Here is a 26622-nt window from a genome sequence, read left to right on the forward strand (position 1 = left end):
ATTGGACTGTGTTTAACTCTTTGTCATTACAGATACTGCTAGGTTGAGTTTCTGTAGCGCTTTCAGTTTTTATTTGTTCAAACATGAGGATAATCAACCTATAGTTCTTCAATAAACATCATCCTGTCCAATATCCTGCAGCTCCACAAGATGGGAACACCATCAGCTCTAGGTTTTCCTCCAAGTCACACCATCCTGTCTCGGAAGCATGTCACTGTTCTTTCATGGTAGTTGGGTGAAAATCCTGGAGCTCCCTTCCTAACAGCACTGTGGGTGGCCCTACACATTAAGGACTGCAGTAGTTTAAGGGGACAGCTCATTCCGCATCTTCTTTGCGGGAATTAGGGCTGGGCAATAAATTCTGGTCTAACCAGCAGCACCAACATCCCATGAGTGAGTTTTTAATTTTTCAAGTCAGTCAGTTGTCTTTCATGTAAACTGGCAAAGTTTAGAGATACAACAGTTTATGTTCAAGTACAGTGATTGATGAGTATGGGGATGTGGTGTGAGGAAGCAGAAAGGTTTGTAATATTTTGGAGTACTGGAGTGATTTTAAAATCCACATGCTCTGCTGAATGCTGAGATTCTCTGGCTCCACTCTCGAGCTGCCCCTCTGTCCCTTTGCCTTGCCGTTGACAACCGATACTTGGTTCAGTCTTTTTCATTAGCATCAGTATGTATTTGAAATGTCGCTATTACTAACTGGGGCCCCACTTCGGTCTTTAAAAACTCTCATTCATTATTTTTAGCAAAACTCTTGTCGTCTTTCTTAGTTAATTTCTGTCTCAGCATCTGTTTCCCCTATGCTGATCGGCAAAGCACATTGCTAGGTTTAAGGATGATGTTAAAATACAAATTCTTACTGAAATCCATGTACCAATAGCCTTGAGCATTGTAACCACTTCTAAACTCAAGCTTTGTTCTTCATCTCATTTAATTTTACCTTCCGATTACTGACTATTCCACAATTGGAAATCATTTTCAGCTTGTACAAACCTCATAAAATTTCAAGAGTTTAGATCATAGGCCATAGAAGTACGAACGGGAGAAGGCTGTTAAGCCTCTCAAGCCTACTCCATCAAATGAATAGGATTGTAGGGTGATCCAACATTCCTTATCCATTTTCCTGCATTTTCCACATAACCTTTGATTTCTCTTGTGATCAAGAATCTATCTATCTTAGCCTTAAATATACACAAGACTTCTGCCCCCATAACTCTGTTGCTGGGAGCTCCAAAAACTGTCAGTGCTCTGAAAGAGGTTCTTCCTCATTTCAGTCTTTAACTGGTGCCCCTTTATTCTGAGACAATGCTGTCTGGCCTTAAACACTGCATAAGGGAAAACATCCTCTCAGCTTTAGCCAAGTCCCTTAATAATCTGTATGTTTCAGTGAGATCACCTCTAATTCTTCTAAACTGTTTAGACTTTGCTGCATACCAGGGATCATCTTTGCGAATTTTTTCGGAACTGCCTCCAATGTAATAACCTGTAATAGGGTGGCTCAGTGGTTAACATTACTGCCTCATAGCGCCAAGGGCTCGGGTTCGATTCCAGCCTCGGGTAACTGCCTGTGTAGTGTTTGCACATTTGTCCCCATGTCTCCATGGGTTTCCTCCCACAGTTCAGAGTTGTTTAGGTTCGGTGGACTGGATATGTTAAATTGTCCACAGTGTCTAGGGAGGTGCAAGTTTTGTGGATTAGCCATGGGAAAGGCAGGGTACCAGGGATAGGGCAGGGGTTGGGAAGGATGCTCCTCATAGTGTTGGCAGACTTGATGGACCAATTGGCATGATTCCACATTGTCGGGATTCTGTGATAGCTTTTCTTAAATACGGGAACCAAAGATGTTCACAGTACTCCAGATGAGGTCTCACCCCTTATTCTCTCTCATTAGCTGTTTCCTGCCCATGAGCCAATTCTACATTTCCCATATGTCTTCATGTCCAGTATTCCAGTGAAAAAGACTCTGATATTCTAGTTTCCTCTTCCTCTCTGATGTTAATAAATCTCTTCTGCCGCCCAGTTCTGGCATTCATGCTAAAGTGCAGCACCCAAGACACTCTGTAGTTTTATTTTTAGCTGTGGCTTGACCAATTATTTATATAAGTTTAGTATTTGCCTTTTATTTCACACTGTGTAAGTTGATTTTCACTTCATAATTTAGAAGATCGATTGTTCCTGGTTAGCAGAAATGCCTTTTCTTTTAAGTATGCTAGAATTTCAGGTGATTTGGATAATTAGAAGTCATTTTAATGCAACACTTCATTTTTATTGGAGACAATAAGGACTGCAGATGCTGGAAGCTAGAGTCCACAGATGGGAAGCTGGAAAAGCACATCAGGTCAGTCAGCATCAGAGGAGCAGGAAAGTCAATGTTTCAGGCCAAAACTCTTTGTCCTGAAGGAGGTTTTGGCCCGAAACATTGACTTCATTTTCATGTTTGGATGAGTATTCCAGTTGTTCCTAGAGGAGAGGTGAAAGAGGAAATGTGTTCAAAATTGAGTGGTTTTTGACAAACTAAATAAAAGTAGTGAATATTGGTCGGTGAGTTAGTAACTAGAGAATACTTTAACCACAAAGCTATTTCTGCCTACTTTATAGTGTGGCAGGGCAGACCTGATTTTATACCTGAATGCCATGTAACTTTTAGCAGGTGCTACGTGTTCATTCCCTCACACTTCTACTGAATGGTGGGAAAAAGTGTCTGTCTTGTGATTCTTTCGATCAGCACTGCTTTAATCTGCAGGCGTGTTCTTGTCTCTTTCCCAACTTTGAGCTTTAGTTGTGTCAGCATTGAAGTTGCAGTACAGTACATTTTAAATGAAAAAGGTGAAATTTCATTCTCATGGCTATTTTTTATACTGTATAAACAGACAAGACCCTTCATTGACAATGTTTTTACTATAAATTACTGACTGCTTTTTGAAGCCTGTAGAAAACTGTATGTGTGCGTATGTATATGAGCAGGGAGAGAGATGTTCAGGGCCTGACTAAGAGCTGATAATGAATTAAGCCCAGCCGTGAGGCTGAAAATTTAAACAACACTTGTAAATTAATTCAGTGCATTCGTAAGCAGCAAATAGTTAGCAACGTATTGCATTTGGAGTAAAGGGAGTAAGGAAATGGTTTTGAAAATTTTTCTGTAGTATAGGAGAAATATGAGAGGCAGCAGTTGTGGAACAGTGATGTCCACCTGACAAGTGATCCAGACACACAGATTAATGCTCTGGGAACGTAAGGTTAAATTCCATCTCCGTATCAGGTGGAGGTTATTATTTAATTAATAAATCCGGAATATGAAGCAAGTCTCAGTGATAGTGACCACGTCAACTCTCATGGATTGTCATTAAAATCCATCTGGTTCACTCATTCTTTTAGGGAAGGGAAATCTTCCAACCTTTCCCAGGTTGGCCTACGTGTGACTCCAGACCCAGAGCAATGTTGTTGACTCTTAACTACCCTCTCTAATGACCTAGCAAAATACTCAGTTGAAGGGCAGTCAGGGACAGAAGCAAAATGTTGGCCTTGGTGGCAATAGCCATGTCCCATGAAAGAGCAGCAAGCACCCAGGATGCAAGAGCAAAAAGTTTCCAGTCATCTGTTGGAATTCACCACCTTTGTAGTCTGCATTTTCATATGGGGATGAGAAAGGCAAGATATGCGATATTTCAGTCTCTGTATAAAACTATATTCATATGATATAAAGATAAGTGTAAATTTCTGTAGCATAAAATATTATTTTAAATGTGATTAATGGTACGTGTGCAGATCTGAAATTGTTTTGATAATCCCTTCCGTCTCCCCATTCCTGCTCACCTTTCCCAGAATTTTGTGTTTGAACCCCTCAGGTTTCCATCCCTGTCACAATACCAAACTGCTCTTATAAAGTCGCAAGGAACATCCTATGTGACTCTGGAAAAGCTAATCTATCGCTGCACTTCCTTCTTGACTGACTGCTGCTTTTGACATAGTTCATAACACCATCCTGTTTCCACTGTCATCCGGCTGGATGGAACTGCACTTGCCTTGTTGAGAGAAACCAGAGAGCTGGCATCAACTGTTGCTCTTCCTTCTCCTGCATGGTTCTATCTTTGGCCTGCTCCTATATTTCATCAATGTTCTGCCCTGGAACAGCATCACCCAAAAAACACACTATCAGGTCTCACATGTCCGTGGACGATAGTTATCTCCGCACTTCAACCGCCTCTGAATTCCTCCAGTGATTTCAAATGGCCAGATTTCATGTCCAATTTCCAAAATTGGATGAGCAGAAATTTCCTTGATCAAAATACTAGGAGGCTGAAACTGTTGTCCTTGGTACCTGTCATAAACTCTGTCCTCCAGCCCCTGACTTCATTTGTTTCCTTGGACACTGCTGGGTGTTGACGCAGATTGTCGACAACCTTGGTGTTGTTCTTGACCCTGCAATGAGCTTCTGACTGCACAGTAGTACCGTGAATTTCTATCTCCATTGCAGGGCCTGACTCCATCCTTACCTCTGTTCACCAGCTGAAACCTTCATTCATCCATCCCTTTGTTACCTCTAGGCTTGATTATGATCAGGCTTTCTTCTTACACCCTCCTTAAGTTAAACTCTGCTGCCAATATCCCAAATCTCACCAAGTAGCCTTTACCCGTCGCACTCCGTGCTCACCTTACCAAATTGAGCCATGCTTTGATTTTTTTAGGTGTTGGCCCTCGTTTTCAGAGCCCTCATTGGTGTTTTTCTTCCCAATCTTTGTAACCACCTGCAACCCTACAACTCTTGGAAGTATCTCACTTATCCAATTTTGCTGATTCTTGGCAGCCATACCTCCAGGGGCCAAGGACCCAAACTCAAGCATTTTCCCTTCAATCATCTCTTTCCTTCTGCCTCCCCATCCTGATGGACAGTGGTTCCCAATCTTTTCAGTTTGAAGGCACACTCCAATTAGACAATAAATTCCATGACATACCCACTTCTTTCAGCTGAATTGATTTTTCATAAATGTCACATTTACTTGCATTTACTGCGGTTACAGCCTGACTGGAGAGGTTTGCAACATAATGCATGCAACAAGCGAAAGATGATTCAAAAGCATTAATGATTCAAATCCACCGTCTTCAACTTCAAAATCTGATGAACTCAACTGTTTCTAGTTATTCGTGAACAGTAGATCAGAATAAAATGCAAAGTTAAGTAAATCACAGTTTACTGGGTTAGTGGGAAACCTGGGCCTGGTAGTTTGTACAGAACCTTTTCATCCAAGGAGAAATTAATGAGAGGGCCATTTTTCAAAGCATGCTCTCCTGTATGCCAGAGTTGAAAATGCTAGCTTGCAGAGGTATATTGTCACAAATGGCAAGATTGCAACAATAGTGTGGTCAGAGATCGTTGGGTATTCATGTACCACAGTCAACCAAAACACATACAAAAAAAACACTCAATCTGCCAACTTCAGCTTCATTATGCAATCTTCCATAACTCTGCATATTCCTAGAATTTCTTTTAACATCAGCTTTTGTGATGAATCAGAAGGCTGAATGGGTCATACATGAAGTTGTACTCTTCCACATTTGTTGAAGAAGCTGAATTTAAACTTCTCTTGCACTGAGATGTTTGAATACGAGGCTGTGCATCTTGACAGCTGCAACTGCAGTTGATGATGCTAGTGGAAACAACTTCAATGAACACACTACCACTGTCTCTTGCCAAAGGTCCAGTTTTGACCTGAGAGCTTGCAGTTTGTCAGTGATGGTCAGAATCATCTCATTCCTCCCTTGCATTTTAGTGTTCAGCTGGTTCAGACAGCTGGAAAAGTCTGCAGTATATTCCAGCTTAGCCCAGCAGTTACCATCAGATAGTAACTTTTTGTTAAGCAGTTCACACATTGTTGAAAACGCCATCATTTCTCTCCAGAGCTCGTGAACATGGGAGAGAATATTCAGCAGCAGTAACCATTGCACCTCTGCATGTGACAGTGAACTCTCGGCTCCCATCTCTACACCCAAAATAATGAAAAGAAAAACGTCATTACAACGGCCACAATTTTATGTAATTGGTGATTTCACAGTGGAAGTGCAATGGTTGATATGAATGCCAGGATTTTGCTCTTTCACGTTGCTGACAAATCCTTTGACTTCCTCCATCATGAAGATTGCTCCATCAGTAAAAATGCTCGATATGTGGACCAAATAAGTTTATTTTTTCTTCAAGTAGTTAGCTGTTACCCAAAATATTTTCTCAGTAGACACATGACTCAGTCGCTCCTGAGAGGGGGAAAAAAGTCTCCTTTTGGGATTCTTATCAGCATACTGAATGTTGGCCAGTGGCTGGCAGTGTCTGCTTGTATTGGTAGACTCGTCAACTTGAGCAAACTTCCCATTTGTAGCTAATGTCTGTTTCTGCACCTCTTTGATGTCAGCTGATATGTCATCAATTTCCCAGTTAATCTTTGTGAGAGAGTGGAACTTTGCAAATTTCTTTTGCAGTATCAGCCCCTGGTATCACACCCAAGACCTGGCTTCTACGTAAAGGCTTGATTATAATTTTGGAAATCATATGGGGCATCTTTGATTTTGCTGAAAGCGCAGACACCTGGTAACTGGCCTCTTGAGATTTATCTGATACTTGCACACACTCCATCAGGTTTTGGGTCTGCTTGATGTTTTGTTCCCTTGAGCTCTTTAAGTAATGAATAAGTTTGTTCCAGAGGAGAATGCTTCATCTGTGAATGGCGTCTTAAGTGATTTGGTACCACCACAGCGTTTGCCAGCTTCTCCCTGCAGGTGAGACATTCAGATAAGGAGCAAGTGGCATTGCTTGTCCATGAAAACCCAGAGGCCAGATAGTGCTCATTGTACGTCTTCAGCAGTTATTGACTGATTTTCTTTGAGTTCAGGTGTTTCATCGAATCGCCTCTTTTAACAAGAAACTTACCCATTTCTGCTTCAAGGTCAGAAATCACACGACTCCGGGTTATCGCCCAACAGGTTTATTTGAAAACACTAGCTTTCTGAGCCTTGCTCTTCCTCCAGGTGTTAGTGAGAGGTGGAATCAGACACAGAATTTATAAATAAAAGATCAAAGATAAAAGACACCACTGATGAGGACCTATTAAACAAACACTCCAGTCCAACACTGGCACCTCCACACCACTTCTTCCTAGAATCTGAGGCTTAATTCAGTGGCATAGCTAAAGAAAATTCCAAATTCCAAAAATGTGCTAATGTGGAAACGTGTCCAGATTAACAGTCATTCAATAATTGTGTGCCTCTTTACTGCACATGTATAGTTTTTTCTCAGAGCAGAAATATAATACACAATCATTGCGCATGCTCATACTAAATGTTTAGCCCTCCACATGTGCAAACAGGCCTCATAACTGAGTGGTTTTTGCTTTTCCTGTGCAAGTAGAGTGACAAAGGTCAGCAGATACAGCCTTCAGCAATACTCACCAAAAGGAGAAGATCTTTTGAAGCATGAACACAGCTCCAGTAGGCAAGTAAAACAGTGCTGTTTCTTGAAGATCTTGCAGCACACTTCTCACCTTGACATGAAGCACCAGTGAGCCACAGGATAACAATTGAAAGCCACTGCTTTAAGATACTCCACCACTAATGTTGCATGTCCATGATCTTTGGTCGTCTTCCTAATTGCCTGTGGCTTGATTGATAAATGTTGTATGGAGTTCATTTTACTGTGCTAAAGGTATTGTATGAATAGAGGTTATCTTAATATTTTGCTATTTGGTGCCTCTCGGAAACTCATTAACAATACTGGATTTAAATATATTGAGAGTTTGACATGAGGTGAAGTATAAAAGATATTGTTTTCAATTTGCGAGCATCATGCATCAGCCATTGTTTAAATGTTTCACTTAAGTAATTGTAAATTAGCTTTGCAGTTTTAAAATTTTGCAGTAGGTGGTGCTGTTACTTGTGGTCTCTGTGCCTTGTAAGTCAGAAATTGATATTATTAAAGACCTGTATGCCGGAGTGAACACAAGATAGAGAAATGCATTTTTATAACCCCTGTTTATGTTTTGTTACCACTTTTTCACTAACCCATGCCCACCTGCTACCTGCCTTGTATTGTGGTCTATTATGGATTTTTAAACCAAAAGGACAAGAAGGTGGCTTCACTCCCGGCTGTCTCCATTACATCTCTTAATCAAGCTACTGTAGCCATTTAGCAAAGTGCAATTGCTAATGTCCAAAATAAAGTTGTGAATATCAGTGAAGACCAGCTACTAGGATAGGCATTTTTGGTGGATATGCTAGGCAGGAGACTGTATAAAGCCTGTGTTCCATATACCCAATAGCATTAATATAACTAAACAAAGGGTGGTCACTAAGACTGGTATTTCAAGACAGAGAGAGAGAGAGAGAGATGTTGACCACCTATTCAAGCACACGTCCAAGATTGTAACACAACTTGTAAAAGTGCAGGTAAGTTCATTCAATTTCTACGCTGACGTTTATTGATTAGCAGTCAAGAACAGACTAGCTGCTTACTTGTATTTTGTGAAATTTGTGAAGATGATGACCCGACAAAAAAGTTTATTTTGTCCTGGTTTTTTTTTTAGATTCCCTACAGTGTGGAAACAGGCCCTTCGGCCCAACAAGTCCACACCGCCCCTTGAAGAATTCCACCCAGACACATCCCCCTATACCCCACACACCCCTGAACACTATGGGCAATTTAACATGGCCAATCCACCTAGCCTGCACATCTTTGGACTGTGGGAGGAAACCGGAGCACCCGGAGGAAACCCACACAGACACAGGGAGAATGTGCAAACTCCACACAGACAGTCGCCCGAGGCTGGAATTGAACCCGGGTGTCTGGCACTGTGAGGCTGCAGTGCTAACCACTGAGCCACTGTGCTGCCCTTTTTGTTTTGAAGAGAGGTTGTAAAGAAGAGGTACCAAAGTGTGTACTGAGTTGGCCTCAGTCAATAGTTTGAGGCCTTTAAATTTTGTTAAAGCAGTTGTCATAATAGAAAGGGAGTGGTCAGTTCTCCCATGTCAGGCTTTCTTGCTTTTTTTTAAAAGTTGTAGCATTTAGAAACTGTTTGGGACCTAGAAGGGACATAAGCTTCAGTGATTCCTAATTGTGACTTTCTCCGAAACCCCTCTCGATGTCGTTTCCTCCTTGATTGGGAAACTGGATGTATGAATGTGTATCCATATTTACCTTTTTTCCAAGGGGCATGTTTATAGGATGGTACTATATTGAAACAGTTAATTAGCAGTAGGCACTGTATCTATTTTTCGGTTAAGTTTTCAACCAGTAAGTTATTCTAAATTCCTCCTCCTTTTGTGTTTATATTTTAACTATAGTGTTTAACTAAATTGTATTTTGCTTAACGTTGACTTAACCAGTTGCAAACCATCTTGACGACACAGTTCACATCTACCTATAAAATAAGAAAACATTAGACCCTAGACTACATTAAACTATTGTGAGGAGGTGTGGCCTGGTCCATAACACATTGCTGCACTCATGTTGTTGCTGCATTTGATCCTTAATACTCATTGTACATCACCAATTCATTGCTGTAAAGTCATAGAGTCATACTTCATGGAAACAGACCCTTTAGTCCAATCAGTCCACACCAACCACATTCCCAAACTAAACTAGTCCCACCTGCCTGTGCATGGCCCGTGTCCATTCAAACCTTTCCTATTCATGAACTTATCCAAATGTCTTTTAAATGTTGTAGCTGTACCTGCAACTACCTCTTTCTCTGGTAGTTCATTCCACACTCAAACCACTCTGTAAAAAAGCAAAAGTTGCCCCCATATCATTTTTAAATTTTTATCCTGTCATCATAAAATCATGACCCCTAGTTTTGAACTCCCCCAACCTAGAGAAAAAGGCCCTTGTCAATCACCTTATCTGTGCCCATAATGATTTTATAAACCTCGATAAGGTCACCCCTCGTTCTCCTATACTCCAGTGAAAAATGGCACAGCCTTTCCAGTATATTTTTATATCTCAAACCTTCCATTCCTGGCAACATCGGTAAATCTTTTCTGAACCTTTTCCAGTTCAATAATAGTCTTCCTATAAGAGGATGACCAGAACTATACACAGTACGCCAGAATAGGTCCTGCTACACCTCAACAATGTCACAATTCCTAAACTTAAAGGTCTAAGCAATAAAAGCAAGCATGCTAAATGCCTTCTTAACCACCCTGTCTACTTGTCACGAAAATTTCAAAGTAATATGTCTGTCTGTTCTACAACACTACCCCCTGAATTCTGCCATTAATTGTGCAAGTCTTTGTTTGTATTACCAAAATGCAATACCTCGTGTTTATCTCAATTAAACTTCATCTGCTACCTCCTCAGCCAATTGATCAAGATCTCTTCGTAATCTTAGATAATCTTCTTCACTGTTCACCATACCACCAATTTTGGTGTCATCTGCAAACTTATTAACCATGCCTCCTATATTCTTATCCAAATCATTTATATTACTGACAAAGTGTACTCAGTAAAGATCCCTGTGGAACACTGCTGGTCAGAGTGTTTTGGGACTTGCTGAGGAAAATAAAAGCAAGGCCCTTATTTCTTTGCTACAGGAGAGACACCTAACCAGTGCTGAACATGGCATTTCTGAGATAAAGCTGGGAGCCAGGATCTCTTCTCTTACTCTCCAAACTGTAATCCTAATCCTCAGAGATCACTGGCTGTTTTTTCTATCCCATTGCATGCTTTGCGCCTGAGTTGTTTTAGTATAAGGCTCAGTCTGTAGTTTGTTCAGTGCTAAAATGTTTGCCTTTAAATGCTTTTCAAAATTCTGATCTCGTATTTAATATCACTTTATTGCACTCTTTCATGTTTGCCTGAAGTTTTATTTTGACCATTTTACATGTCCTGAGCAGATGAACAAGTGGAATTTTTGTGAAGGGAAAACCAATTGAGATGAAAATGATAAAACTGTTGTCAAGGAAAAATCACACTGTAATTGCCTTGGAAAATAAGTTCTTGATTTCATTTACTCAAAGAAAAATGTTGAAATTATGACTTATAAATAGAGCAGAAGAGTATATCACAATTCTGTGAAAAATTACTTTTGCTTTAGATCTGTTTTACTCACAAGTTCACCAAGGCTCCTTAGACAGCACTTTCCAAACCAATACCACTACCATCTAGAAGGGCAGCAGATACGTGTGAACATCATCACTTGCAAGCTCCCCTCCAACCCATGCATCATCCTGACTTGGACATAATCGTCGTTTCTTCAGTGTCACAAGGGCAAAATCCTGGAACTCTCTCCCTGATGACATTGCGGATCTAACTGTAAAACATGGATTACAGGACCCCAAGAAGGTAGCTCACTACCACCTTCTCAAGGGAAACGAGGCATGGGCAATAAATGTTAGCCCAATCAGTGACACCCACATCCCACAATGAATAGAAAAAATTGTAGATCACCTAAAGAGTTGAAGTTAATTTGATGTTAATGTGGATAAGCTGGAGTGAAATCGTCACACTTCCACATTCATATATTTTCCATAGACCAAGTGCTGCCATCAGAATAGGAAGGGAAGGGCTCATGGATTCCTGCCCACTTTAAGGTTTTCCTTTTAAAAGCCATGTGATGTACTCATGTTTCCTGCTGCATTGTAAGGATGCTTGTATTTAACACTTAATGCACTCATGTTCCAGGGTTTTAGCAAGATAGCTTGCAATATCTGATTTTAATTTGTTGCTGTGTTTTCTGTCAGTAACATACTTATTCAAATCTGATGTCAAACCTATGTTATGTCCTCCAGTTTAGAAACATAGAACATAGGAGGAGGAGTGGATTATTCAGCTAATCAAGATAAATCTGCCATTCACCATGATCGTGGATGATCCTCTGTCTCAATAACACAGATCTGTAATGTCCCATAGTTCTTGACACTTTTAGCTTTTGGAAATCTCACCATCCCTTTCATGTGTCTGTATTGACTTTGTGTAATTTGATTGGTTTTTAAAGATCCTGTTATCATCTCCTTTGTTAAAGACTGCAGCATTTAGCTCATTTCACTGACTTCAGGCTGACTGATCTGTAGTTCCTAGTCTCATTGCCCCCCTCAATGTTTTAAACCAATGAGGTTACATTTGCTACTGTGCAATTTACCAGGTCTGTTCCAGGATCTGCAGTATTTTGATGTATAACAAATCAATGCGTCCACTATTTCCTTAGCCATCCCGCCTATTTTACCGTGGGATGTAAATGATCAGATTCTGGGGATTTATCTGTTTTTAGCTACATTAATTTCCCTGGCTATTTTTAAAAAATAATATGAACTCTTCAGTTTCTCCTTCCCCAGCACTCCTGGGATATGTTTTATGTCTTCATCTTGATGACAGACCAAAAGTAAATCTTAAGTTGCTCTGCCATAATTTTGATCTCCATTACCAAGTTTCCTTTTTTGGACTTTGAGGCCCACATTTCTCTTGTCTAATCTTTTTCTTTTTGCCTATTTATTGAAGTCTGAACAGTCTGATTTAATCCTTGTGACCTATTTGACCTCCATTCCTGGTCCTCATGAATTCTAAATTGCTCCCAGGCCTCAGACTTGCTCCTTTTTATACCAACTTTATAGGACTCCCTTTTGGATCTAATGCTGTCCTCAATTTATTTTGTTAACCAAGGTTGGCCACTTCTTCTGTTCTGCTTTTTCACCCAAAAGGAGTGTATAGCTGCTGCAATGCATGTATTTGTTCCTTAAGTACTAGCTATTGCCTGTGCACTTTATCTGTTACATTTTTAAATGAAGCTATACAGTCATTCACAGCCAACTCGCTCCTCATAACCTTTTGTTTCGAGTTAACACCCTAGTTTTGGACTGAATTGTTTCACTTTCTGTGAAGATGTTCAACTCAATAGCAGTTTTATGTTTCCTTATTTATGTTTCCTCTGCCCAGGATGCATGATTCTAGTTAAAGGGAGTACACAGCAGGTCAGTCAGTGCAAGTAGAAATATAGGTTAAACCTTTGTGTGCAGACCTTCACCAGCAAAGTCAGTGAGCATTTTGGTCAGACTGAGAAAACTACAAGTAAAGGATGCACTCCTCAGAAATTGAACCATGTCTTGTCCTGTATTATACTTGACTGACTTAGATATTTTCAGCATTTTCTGTGTTAATTTTGGATTTCCATCACTTTCATGTCATTCCTTTTTTTGAATTCCAGTTCCTGCAAACTTCTTTGCAGAAAGACTCTATCCTACGCTTTCCAGAATTGCTCTTCGTCTGGGTTTTTGACTACTTCTATTCCACATCTTTTGTGAAATTTCATTAACTTGACGTTTGGGAAATGAGGATGATCTAGTTTCAAGCCCTGTTTCATGTCATTCATTCCTGTGGGGTAACTATTCAGTTGAGTTGTGAGTGGGATGGAGGGGGTATTTTCGAGACATAGCCCAAAAAGGGGATGCTTATAAAGTTATGTGTTATGTTTACAGTGTGACTCAGATTTAGCAACAAACCACGCATTTTATATAGGCTATAAAACAACAATAATTGTCAAGTGTGATGTAACAGGGGCCGGCTGCCATTAGACTGTGTAACATAATGTAATAATTTTCATTTTTACTTTCTAATATGCTGGCCCACAGTTGAATTTAATTGTCCCCTGCACTATCTTGTATCTTTTTTAATAATTGCACAAGTCAGTAGAACCTTATGACATTGAACTCGTGCTCTTTTGAATATTTTCCACCCCCAGCACCAATGTCACTATTACTTTCCCAGTAAGGTTAAACAGGACATTTCTGATTGGGAACGTTTATTCTTTCCAACAATATGAGAACAGAACCACGTGTTTTGGTCATCAGTTACGAAACAGAAAGCAAGTCCTCAAAGAAAAACCAAAATGTAATTTCAGTCTTTTTATCATAATTGAAGATAAAGCTGATTATTACTAATTGCATACTGATCTACTTTGAAAATTGCTTTAACACATTTATCCAAATAATATATTCTTTTACTCTAGTCTTTTCTCATTAAATATCTGTGATTTAGAATTTTAAAGTTGGAGTAATAATTTGATACATTAATCTTTGGAGTCAGTAATTTTATATAACACTTCGCACAGTCTTTTAGTTTGCAAATGAATAGTTCTTTAATTCTGGAAAATGTATTTAAAAAGCGTTAGCCATTAAGTGATAATTAAGAAAGATGACTACAAAGGAAATAACACATAGAACATTTCTTTAATGAACTGAAAAATGTTAATCTTGTCCTGTTTAGTGATGAAGTGCAGAATTGCAGCTAAAATCCTTGGAGAATTGAAGCAAATGAATTCAGTAGTGGATGTAATTAAGACACATTGTGAAGCATCGAGAATAAGAATGTTATCTATCTTTTTCATCAAAAGCTGATTATTAAAAGTCATAAGGAAAATCTGATTATAGACTGTATAGAAGATGAATTTGCCTGTGTAAAAATGATGAACAGAGTCTACTGAGACAGCATAAAAAATAATCCCATATTTTTGCTGTAAAATCCCTGACAAAAGAATCTTTTTAAACAGAAATATTAATTTGTAGTTGAAATGTTACATTTGGATTTCAGAGAGGCAGAAACGCTGTTCAAGTGGTTTGCTGTATTATTTGTAATAGAGGGTGTGTAATTGCAATTTCAGAATTGTACCACCTTCAGTGAATTCTGACAGGATTCTTCCTCCATTGGCGTGTCTCTCCCCCATCTGGAATGGAGGTGAGGTCTTTTTTGTGGGAGAATGGAACTTAACTCCTAGGCCCCTAGACCATTGCTCTACTTTGCATGTTTTGTTGGGAAGAGCTCAAGAGGCGTGGGGTTTTAAAAAAATGTCGAGGTCTGTTGATCGCTGCATTGCGCACCATGTAATGCAGTTAAGACATGTACGCACCATATTTTTAACACGTACTTCAAGCTCAAATTTCCGAAATATTTGGCCACTGGTATGCTTCTAAAAAATAATTTCATTCACCTTTAAAGCAGAGTTATACAAATGATTGACCACCATCATACAGTGTGGAAGCAGGCCATTCGGCCCATCAAGCCCACACCGAACCGCTGAAGAGCATCCTACCCAGACCTGACCCACCCCAAGCCTGAAGCCGTGCATTTCCCATGATTAATCCAGCTAGCTTGCCCATCCCTGGATACTATGGCCAATCCACCTAACCTGCTCGTCTTTGCACTGTGGGAGGAAACTGGAGCACCTGGAGGAAATCCACGCAGACACAAGGATAATGTGCAAATTCCACACAGCCAGTTGTCCAAGGGTGGAATCGATCCTGGGTCCCCAGCACTGTGAGGCAGCAGTGCCAACCCGCTGAGCCACCAAGCCGTGTGTGCTGGAAGTATTCTAATTTATTTCCTTCTCTTAAGAGTTTTGAACCTTGAAAAAATGAAGTAGCTCTGTAATCTATTAGTAATGTACATATTTAAAGTGGTGTTACTAATTTTTGCGTATGGAAAGTATTGAATAACAACTGTAACAAGAGAGCAACTCTGATTTTCGAGTTGCAAAATCCCAGAAATCGTTTATTCACCCTGCTTGTTTACAAAGATTTGGGCTGCAGTCAAAATGATGATGGTCACATGATCTTGCTTCTTTCACAATGTGTACTTGCAGTACCTATCATCCACAATGTGATCTACCTTCTTGATTCCTTCCTCACTTCAGCTGCTCCTATTGTCCACACTGGTGTACCTGCTGCTAGTAAAAAGCTCTTCATAATATTTCTTTAGAATTTCGTTCAAGTCAATTTGTGGCCAAATTCCAATCACTTCAGCCCGACAGCATCACTCTCCAGTGATCACACCCAAATCTTAAAGGCTTCACTTGGCAGCCATAGTCAGCTTCCACCTTCCTACAGAGGGCACGTCTGGTGGACAGCGTCCAGCAGAATGGTGTTTTATGAATGTTGCTTGGGAGCACAAGACCTCAACACAACTGAAATCTGCCTTCCACAGACTGACATAGTCCCTTTTGAACAGATGGCTTCTCGTGACTTCACATTTCTTGCACTAAAATCTGTCACTTTACGCTCATTTCTGCATGATGAGTAAATGAGTTTCACTCCCTGCACGGGGATCCAGTAGCACATTGCGTTTGGAATTTGGATAGTGCTGTTTTAGGACCTTTTCCAAGATGCTTGACCAGAATTCAAGTTTTTCAAAATATGATGTTTCCAGAAATGGCACATGGAATTTCCTGATACCACATTTTGCTCAGATTGGAATGCTTCTATAGTGCCAGTAATCTCACATTCAGCAGGGATTAAGTCGATGATACATACCATCTCGAGCAAGCGCGTGCTTACTTTTCAAATAAATCTTTGGTTGCCGCCATGCGTTTGACTACACTGAAAGTAGTTCTTGTTATTAGTTCATTATGGGTTGCCTCTGAAGGTATTTCTGCTCAGGACTGATTGGTGCGCATGTTTTTTTGCCCAGCTTTAAATCACATTTTAAAAGGCACTTGTGGCTAAGTAGTAATGTCCCTGACTCTGAGCTAAGAGGTCTGTGTTCAAGTCTGATTCGCTCTAGGCGTGTGTAATAACATCTCTAAACAGGTTGTTCAGAAAATGAATTCCATTGCCATGGAATGTATCACTTCACATCCGGTTAATTATTGCAAGTGTAGCTAGCAGTATAGATGCATATGGTACTGAATGTACACAGCAATATCTCACAACAAAGCCATTAAGTTTGCTTAAACTGGGATTGGTTAAAGGACAAATATTGGCCAGAACAAAGACCGCTTCCTGCTGTTCTTCACCAACAACCAAATAAATATCTTTCCCAGTCAGAAATTGCTGGAAAAGCTCAGCAGATCTGTAGAGAGACAGCAGAGTTAACGTTTCAGCTCCAGTGACCATTCTTCAGAACTGGATGCAAGACATTAACTCTGCTTTCTCTCCACAGATCTGCTAAGCTTTTCCAGCAATTTATGAATTTGATTCTGATTCCTAGCATATTATTCTTTTAAATGTCCTTCCATTTTGATTACTTTTATTGTGTTTTTTATAACTGAACATCATAGACATGATTAATTCTTGCATCCACTTAAACAGAGCAGTCAGAAATAAGAATTAAAACGGCTGGAAAACCTCAGGTCAGATCACATCTGTGGATAGAGAGAGGAGTCAATGCCTTGATTTAACTTTCCGTCTCAGTTATATGCCTTAAACAATGTAGCATTCAAAAGCTATTGTACTGAAGTATGACCTAGATTGTTTGCCCTAATCACAATCGTGCTTCAACGCAACCTTTGACTCTGGAAAAGTTGCTACCACCGCGAAGATTTGAGTTATAAGGAGAAGCTGATAGGCTGGGACGTTTCTCACTGGAATATAGGAGTTTGAGGGGTGACCATATTGAGGTTTATAAAATCATGATGAGTGTGGATAGGGTGAATGGCAAGTGTCTTTTCCAGAGGGTGGAGATTTCAAGACTGGGGGCATATTTTTAAGGAGAGATGAGAAAGGTTTTAAAAGACATAAGGGACAACTATTTTTTACACAGAGTGTGGTTCATATGTGGAATGAACTTCCAGAAGAAGTGGTGGATTTGAATACCTTTGCAGCATTTAAAAGACATTTAGATAAGCACATGAATAGGAAAGGTTTGAAGGGAAATGGGCCAAGTGCAGGCAGGGTTTGCTGGTTTAATTTGGGAGCATGGTCAGAATGGACTGGTTGGACCGAAGGGTCTGTTTCCATGCTGTAAGACTCTGACTGTTTGTTTTCTCTATATTATAGTTTGGTTTTCTGTTTTTGTTCTCTTCAGGATTATTTTGTAATATCACCAGTCTCTTGTAGAATTTCTATTTTAAAAGAAAAACACCGTTGCAACATTTAATTTTATCAAAGTATTTTTAGCAGTACTTTTGTTGCTGCTGTTAGAAAGCATTTTTTGTAGCCAAATTTTTTGAATATTTAGGCAGAGAATTGCACCCAAAAATCCTGATGTTTTTGTTTAAAGGTTCATCTCCAAATGATGAGAGTTGTTTTCAATTAAGTAATGTCATTGCTTTAAATTTTCTTTATATTTATTTATTAGGTTCTGACTTCATTAAAACGTCTACAGGAAAAGAAGGGGTAAATGCGACATTCCCAGTTGCCCTAGTGATGGTGCGGGCCATCAGAGACTTTTATTCAAAGACTGGTTACAAGGTATACTTGCAATTTCAAAATATTTTGGAGTAGAATTTCCAATATTCATCCTTGTTCAGCATGATTCAATTTTTTATAAAAATAATCTGTTGACTAACAATGTAAGCACAGTGTAATGAACGATAACAGTGAATATCTGCAGTTTCCTAAAATGGCAGTTGCCAATGATTTGTTGGATTGAAAGAATTAATTGAATTCTTCAAATGAGAGTACTCAGACTTGAGTGAAAGATACAGGAAAATCAAGTTTTTCTATTCTGGTTTAATTGAAAGATCAAGGGTGCTGTTTAGATGGGCTTTTAAGTAAATTGGACAGAAATAACATGTAAAGCTACAGAATGAAAGTGCAGTTGTAGCAAAATTTCAATTATATTACTAGAGCTATAGAACAGCCCTCAAGTCAAATCTGTATGCAATTAATAATATAATTGCTTCCTTGGAATGTGAATGCTTAGCAAGGACTCCTAGGGTGCATACTCTATGCTTAATGCTATATTTTTGCCAGGAAATATCAAATTTGTAGCCCAACATTATGGCTTAATTCACTCTGAAGGAAGTAACAAATTGTTTTCTAAACAAATAGGTGACCACTAGCCCTCAACATTGTGTCATTTCAAAAGGATTGCAAGCCTTACTATGTTGTTTTGCTTTCATGTCATTTCCCCAAAGACTGAATTGGGAAGATTTAGAATTTCCATATCCTTGCGTTCATTTTGCCATTGTAGCTCATTCAAAAGATTGCTGAACTTTTAAGTACAAATTACTTCATTGGAAAATGAGGTTCTGTGATGATTTGTACTAATTATTAAACAAAATTGTGCTCCTTTGCATAAAACTGACCATGCCAGCATAATTCATTAATCATTGGGAAATGTTATGTGCCTATGGGAAGAACTTTTTTTAAAAAACCTGCTAGTTCATTTGGGTGCAAGCACATTAACATGTGTATTTTGACAGCTTTTGGGTTTTTTTAAACAAAGAAACTTATTATTGTTCCCTAATAAAATTTGCAAATGGTTCTGTATTTTTTAAATATCATTTTTGGTAGTACTTGAAGGTGGTGGGTTGACTGAATAAAAGTGCTTATTTTTTATGACAAATTTGTTTCCAGTTGTATAAACCTAATAGCGCCTTTTTGGCACCTCATCTATGAAAGAATATTTCAAAAGTTTTTTTTATAAAGAAAGTTGCATTCATGAGATACTGCCCAATCTTACAGATATGAAAGTATGCTTTGAGTGGAAACGTTTAGACGAGAGAAATATGCTTCAAAACTTGTGCAAATTTCGACTTGAATTCCCATTTGCATCTCAAGTTGAAAGACTACACCTATGTGTTTATGTGCCATTGGCTTGTTAATATTGCAATATTTTGAGTCATGTATTCCTTTCAAAAGAGCATATTCTTTCTCCAGATGTTGTTCTTTTGTTAAACAAGTAGATGAAGAGTTAGCAGGGTAGGCAGGAAAATGGATTTGAGGTTACAATCAGGTCAGCCATGGTCTTAATAATGATGCAGCAAGCTCGAAAAGCTGGATGAAGTGCCTCTCTCGATTTGTATGTTGTATGCAGCTGCTGCAAGTATATTTAATCATTAAATAAGTACTTATTCCCCTCTTGAACTTGCTTGGTTTCCTTCAATTTATATGATTGAGTTATTAATATTAATAACAAGAGATTTTGGACTAATAGTTAAAAGACCAGCTTGTTTTATTCTGATTACAAAGGAAGGTTGCCAGCATGGTTCAGTGTTTACTTTGTACTTCTTAACTGGAACTCCTTGTTCTACACTACTGTTGAGATTTTAGCTGTCGTGGAAATACGAAAGTATTTTTTATGTGATCCCAATCAATTGTCAATAATGATTCAAACCTATGCTTTCTATAAGTCAAATGATCTGCATACAAATAATATATATTTTTCCAACCACATAGTGTTATGTCTAAAATATGACATCATATTTATTTTCCCCGCTAAAAATTGATTGATGTTTTTGGATAATAATAATTCCCTGTTAATAATATTTTGTATATGATCTCAGCACTGCCAGTTTGTCTTACTTCAGCCTGAGGGGCCTGAATTCTAACTGCTTGTTCCCTGACCCAGTTTCCCCAGGGTGATAATGATACAGCAAGTTCATAGTCGTCCGTCTGTCTCACAGATGAGCTGGTCAACTGGAATAAGAGCTTTAATTTTATTAAATCAGCCAGTCATGCATAAATTATTTGAGAAAAGCTATTATTTCCTGTGTCCTGGCTTTGGAGTGGTTGGATCCTGAAAGTAAGATATATTCAACATACTATAATAAACAGTTTGTATAAACAGATGTTGCTGGCAAACTAATTACAGTAAGGACATAAGGACTAGTTGCAAAACCTGATTATTATGATTCATCCTTCACTACTTGAGTGATTTTTGTTTATTTTAGTATTCACCATTCGTGAAGTTCAGAAAACAGGGTGTAAGCCTTAAACAAGTGAAGCTACTTTTTCACCTCTCTAAGCCTGTAATTAAGTTTAAACAAATTGCATTGTATTTTGCATTGACAGATATTCTTTCCTTAACAACTTCACATCAGCTGTATTCTGAATCAATTCAGCAAAAATGTTTTGTAAATAAAATGTAGATTAGTTCACTGCACTTAAGGGTTGGCATATTGGTGCCAGCTTCATCACAAGTTGCCAGGCAAAGAATTAGATGAAGTCTAACCTGGCTATTTTGTTAAGAGTCCGTTGCAAGACAGAGTTCTGTGAAAGCTGCGCAATGGGTATTGTGTGGAAGGTTACCTCATTATGCTATGATAAGATTAAAAAGCAGAACAGACCTATTCCTGTACCCATGGTCCAAGTAGAAATTGCATACCTGAGATAAAACTTCTGGTGTGGCTTCATTAATATTTTATTCTGTTTTGCAGGTCGGGTTTAAACCAGCAGGTGGTATCCGCAGTGCAAAGGATGCATTGACTTGGCTGTCACTAATCAAAGAAGAGCTGGGCAACAGCTGGCTAAAGCCAGAATTGTTCCGACTGGGTGCCAGCACTTTACTTACTGACATTGAAAGACAGGTTAGGATTCCAACAGGAAATTTTTGTACTTTTGCTTTTAAAAAAGGATCTACACTTCTTGGTAATTTCTTCTAAATGCTTTTTTTTTCAAAACACATTTGAGGGAACTTCACATTTCTCAAAATATTGAATTCTGTTTAATTTTCTTCAGATCTACCATCACGTGACAGGAAGGTATGCAGCAGCTCATGAATTGCCAATGGCTTAAAGGACTACATGCTACTTTCATGAGGAAATAGGCCTGATTTATGATCCCTATAAGATTTCTCCACCTCTGTGTATGTTCCTTTCGCTGGAAATTTTGAAAATAACTTTTTTCTTCCTAACCACAAGATCAACTTTAACACTTTCTAACTGACTTTAATGCACTTCAATATACTTAAAAATATAAATGATTCAAACACAATGTGATGAGTTTCTAGAAATTCAGGATTATATTAATTTATACTAAAAGTATTAAAGTGGAATTTTCTTTTGACAAAGTCCAAACAGTGACGTGAGAGGCTTATTTTACTCTGAGTTAAAATGCTTTGTATTGTGAAAAGTTATTTTGAATAAGGTGCATATATATAGTTTTATTTTGTCTGCCCTATACAGTAAATTCACTAATCCCATGCTGCAAATGGAGATCCTTCCACAATAAGATAGGCATGCAGGACTGTGACATTGAAATTTTCACTCTGATCTCAAGCATTTCCATCAACAGAGCTGTTACCAGGACTGCCTAATCATGGGACCAGGACTGCCTAAACATGGATTTGATGTGTGCAAAGTGAATAAATAAGTGTGATTGGATTCATTGTATGTCTGAGAAATTTTTAATGTCAGCTAGGCTTTGCAGCCATTTTTCAATTTCACGAACTTTGCACTAAGTATCAGGTAAACTAGACCACAGACATTGATACATTTTGATTGGAATTTTATTCACAACTGAAAAATGAAAGTTACTAAAATATTTGCAATCAAGTTTTCTTAAAATCTATTCTTTCCTTACCTTAATCTCACAAATAGTAAACTGTCTATTTCAGTACTGTTGGATATTAGTTTTATTTAAACAAGGCCTTTCAAACCTCTATCCAGACGAAAGAATTTTTCAAGGATGTAAATAGTACATTTTTTATTTTTAAATGATTTTGGTTAAAAGATGTTTAGATAGTATCAGTTTATTTACTACCAATACTAAAATGTTTTATTTCCTCCTGGAGACAACTGATGACGAATTACCAACTCTTTGAACCTATCAACCCAGTACTGTTTGGTTTCCATGGAGATTCTTTCTTCTGCGATGGTGAAGGAGTCCTTAACTTGCCAGCTCCCAGTTTGAAATACAAGGTTGGAACTTCTCTGTTGGTAACCCACTTCATTAGGGAAATCACAAGAACATGGCGTAAGACCCCCTTGGTTATGGCTATGACACATTAGTACAAAGGTTGCCTGGAGTTTCTTTGGTACCGCAGGAGTGCTCTTCCCAAGTGCTAATCCACGGCTTCAGTTCACACAAAGGCCTGCTTCTTTGATCTTTCAGGAGATTTGCTCTCGCAACATACTTTTGTCACAAGTAGTATTTGGCAAGGTATGTGCCTGCAGATGTCTGTGACAGACAAGGTGTAGAGTCCATTGACTGAGCTCTGAGCTACTGCAAACCGCTCCTGCAATCTACACAGCTGTTGCTGTTAAGTTCAGCAGCAGTGCAGAAAGATATTTCTTCAGAACGAGAAATTCTGTCCTATGTAGACAAAGAATCCAAATGCTCGAGTGGAGTTGCAACTTTACACATTCACAATATGTGCAATGTGTAGCTATTTCTAGCCTATTTCAGACTTTAAATATTGTTGAAGGAGATTTGACCAGATTTCCACACAAGTCCGTTACAACTTGAACTTTTTACGGTACATTCTGCTTGTGAACAATTCCAAAAGAAACTGCTTCCCTTATGAACTGTAAACTGCACGTTTTACTATCTGCTGTCCTGACACAGTCTTACCTGGCTATTAACCCCAGTCAGTGTGCAGGAGAATCTGAAGTGTATTTCCTGTCAATTGAAATCGTGCATCATTTGACCATTTACTACAGGTTAAACCATGGAATGTATTTCTCTTTACAGCTACCTAATTCATAAAAGCAACATATATACTACCTGCAATCTGTTGACTTTCAAACTGTCCAGAGTTCTTCCTGTCTCTTATGATGTAATGGAATTTAATCCAGACAAGTGTGAGGTGATGCTTTTGGAAGGCTAATGCAAGAGGTAAATATGCAGTAAATGGCAGGACCCTTGAGAGCATTGATATATATAGAGATCTTGTGGTCCAAGTCCCTAGCTTGCTGACAGTGGCAACACAAGTTGGTAAAGAATGCATATGGCATGCTTACTTTCATTAGTCGAAGCGTTGAGTATATAAGTTGACAAATCCAGTTACAGCTGCATAAAAACTTGGTCCACATTTGGAATTTTGTGAGCAGTTCTGGTAGGGCATGTGGGGTTTTGGAGTATGTGAGAAATAAGGATGATTAAACTGCAGTGAAAAGAATTACTTAGCATTGAACAAAAAGACATCTAGTACTGAGCCGAGTGAATAGAAAAGGAGGTGAGGGCCAAGTGGTTAGAAACCAGAACGAACCGGTCCAAAACTGCTAGCAGATACCTAGAGGGTGAAAAGATTAAGCCTTGCACAATAGACATAGTTGAAGCGCATGCCTAATGAGAGAATGCATATTAACTTTTACGCCCATGCTTGCAAAGCTGCTTAATTAGCATAACATGCGATGTATGAAGAGGGTGGGACAAGGGAAGATTGTGCACCTTGGAGCTCAGATTGGATGGAGCCAGAAGGGGAGGATCTGGCCGGATAAATGATGTATAAGAAGGGGAGGCTCCCTGGCCTGTGTGTGCCTCAGGCAACGGGGGGCACCCGATTCTGCAGACTCGTAATAAAGCTTAGGTTACTTGATTCCAAGACTTTGTCTCCACTGACTCTGTGATTGTGAGCACGTGAATCTATATCTCACAAGCTTGGGGGCTCGTCCGGGATCCACACTCTGAGTCGTCCGGCGGTGGGTTCGGAAGAAGGGAAGGCGCGCCCCGCTGAGTTCAGCGGTCCCAGACGTCCTTGCTTGCCGTTGGGCAGCTCGAGCGAGTGGTATCCGGATAGGAGACTCTGGAAACAAATGGGTTTAGGTTAAGAGCCCTTGGAATGAAAGTCGATCGAGCAATTCTTGTGCACAAGACCCGGGTCAGAAAATTGACTATTCAGTATTATCCGGGCAATCAGGGGTAATCTGTCGAGGGAAAATATTCGACAGGGATGGGGGATCAGCGCGTGAAAGCTGAAAGACCCCGGGAAGAGGAGAAGGGGCCGGGAAAAAGGGGTCCCGAGATCCCGCCTGATAGTCCATTGGGGCAGATGTTAGAAAACTGGGAGCGAGGAAGGACTCGGGGTAAGAGTAAAGAAACTATGATTAAATATTGTTATTTTGAGTGGCCAAAAACGCCCCTCCTGGAATCATCTGTGTGGTGGCCACAGTTCCGTTCCGACGAGGACTGGGTATGTCAGAAGTTAAATATAATTGTAAATTCAAAAAAAATCCCTTCAGTCAAGAAGAAAGTGATTATGCTAAGTGTTGGATCCCGATGACAAAAATATTGAAGATAGTTACCGAACAGGAGAGACCAAAAGCTCCCGTTTGGGATCCCTTGGAATATCTGCCCCCGCCTTATAATCCGATGGACGGGGGAAATACCATAAATGCGCTCCCGGTACAGAGACCACCCCAAACCAATAGAGCCAACGAAGAAGAGGACCCAGGTGAACAAGTCTTGCCATAAGGGGGAGGAGATGCCAGGGCGCTTGAAATAAGGGAGGAAACGTTACGGAAACCGGGTAGGAAGAGAAGGGACGAAGTACAGATTCTGAAAGATGATTTAGTCTCCTATCCCATGGAAAAGGGGAGTGAGGGAACAGAGCAAGTCCTGCAGATGTTTCCCCTCCGAGAAGTGCCGATGGGGAATGGAAACTTGGGGTTTGTTCATTTTCCCCTTACGAGTATGGTGGTCAGAAACTTTAGAAAGGAGATGAAGATTCTCCTGGAAGGTCCATTGGGCCTAGCGGAGCAACTTGACCAGTTCCTGAGCCCCAATTTTATACTTGGGATGAGATGCAGGCCATATTGAGAACCCTGTTCACCGCAGAAGAGAGGCAGATGATTCGACAAGCAGGGATGAGAATTTGGGAGAGAGAGCATCCACTGCAAATGGGAGGAGGAGGAGTTGCCGCCGAGGCCACATTTCCGGGTGTTCAACGGAACTGGGATAAGCAGCAGGAGGAAGGGAGGCTGAACATGCGAGACCTTAGGGAACTGGTAATAAAAGGGATCAGGGAAGCAGCGCCGAAAGGTCAGAATTTCGAGTGAGCATTTGAGAATAGGCAGACTAAGGATGAAGCCCCGACTGCCTTTTTACAGAGGTTGCGGAGGAATATGCAGCAGTATCCAGGCATCGATCCAAACTCGGAGCCTGAGCAACAACTTATGAAGGCAAACTTTGTTACTAAATCCTGGCCTGATATTAAGCAGAAGTTGGAAAAGATGGATGATTGGAATGAAAAACCCCTAGACAAGTTATTGAAGGAGGCCCAAAGAGTGTGGGTCCGACGGGAAGACGAGGAACAAAAAGGGAAAGCAAAAATGATGATGGAGGCGGTAGACCAAGTTGTTGAAAAGAAGTGGGAACGTGAAGAACAGCGGGCGGCCCCGAGAAGAGGAGGAAGGGGCGCGGCAGGAGGCAAAAGAAGGGAAATGGACAGAGAACGTATATGGAAGACGGGACCCTTTAGAATGTATCTCTGTAATGAGGAGGGACATTTCAAGCGGCAATGTCCTAAACTAAGGAGGGAGGCCCGCTCCTATGCCTTGATGGAGGAGGAAGATTAGGGGGGTCGGGGGTTCCCTTCCTTGGGGTCAATGGGATATCAACAAGAACCCCTAGTAAACTTAAAAATCGGACCCCAAGGAGAAGAGATGGTGTTTATGGTGGACTCCGGAGCTGAAAGATCGAGCGTAGTACAAATCCCACAGGGTCTGGCGGTAGGAAAGGAAAGTATAAAAATTTCTGGAGTCGGGGGAAGGGTGATGGAGATGCCAATGATTGAAGGAGTACATGTAAAATATCGAGACCGAGAGACCGTAGAGGACCTGATTCTAGTCCCGCAAGCCAGGTAAACCTCATGGGACGGGATCTACAAATCCGTTTGAGGGTAGGGACCACCCCCATGGAAGGACGCATTGTGGTCCAGCTATATCACCTAAGGGAGGAAGATGAACAAGAGATCAAGGACCGAGTCTGGTCTGGGGAAGGGAACAGGGGAGGCCTGCAGATACCACCGCTTCAGATAACCCTGAAGGAAGGATG

At 40.0% G+C, this 26622-nt stretch overlaps 1 protein-coding gene across 1 annotated transcript in view; it reads left to right on the top strand.

Annotated features, from left to right (window-relative positions):
- The window catches only part of dera (deoxyribose-phosphate aldolase (putative)), a 42647-nt gene extending 20637 nt beyond the window's left edge, over positions 1-22010 (top strand). Inside the window, exons 7-9 of the mRNA XM_048554597.1 lie at positions 18041-18153; positions 21066-21215; positions 21367-22010. Of these exons, the coding sequence (XP_048410554.1) occupies positions 18041-18153; positions 21066-21215; positions 21367-21423 (320 nt within the window). The 3' untranslated portion in view covers positions 21424-22010. The remainder of the gene's footprint in view (positions 1-18040; positions 18154-21065; positions 21216-21366) is intronic.
- Positions 22011-26622: the final 4612 nt, after the last annotated feature.

This window comes from Stegostoma tigrinum, chromosome 25, assembly GCF_030684315.1.
Source record: "Stegostoma tigrinum isolate sSteTig4 chromosome 25, sSteTig4.hap1, whole genome shotgun sequence".
NCBI classification, from domain to species: domain Eukaryota; kingdom Metazoa; phylum Chordata; class Chondrichthyes; order Orectolobiformes; family Stegostomatidae; genus Stegostoma; species Stegostoma tigrinum.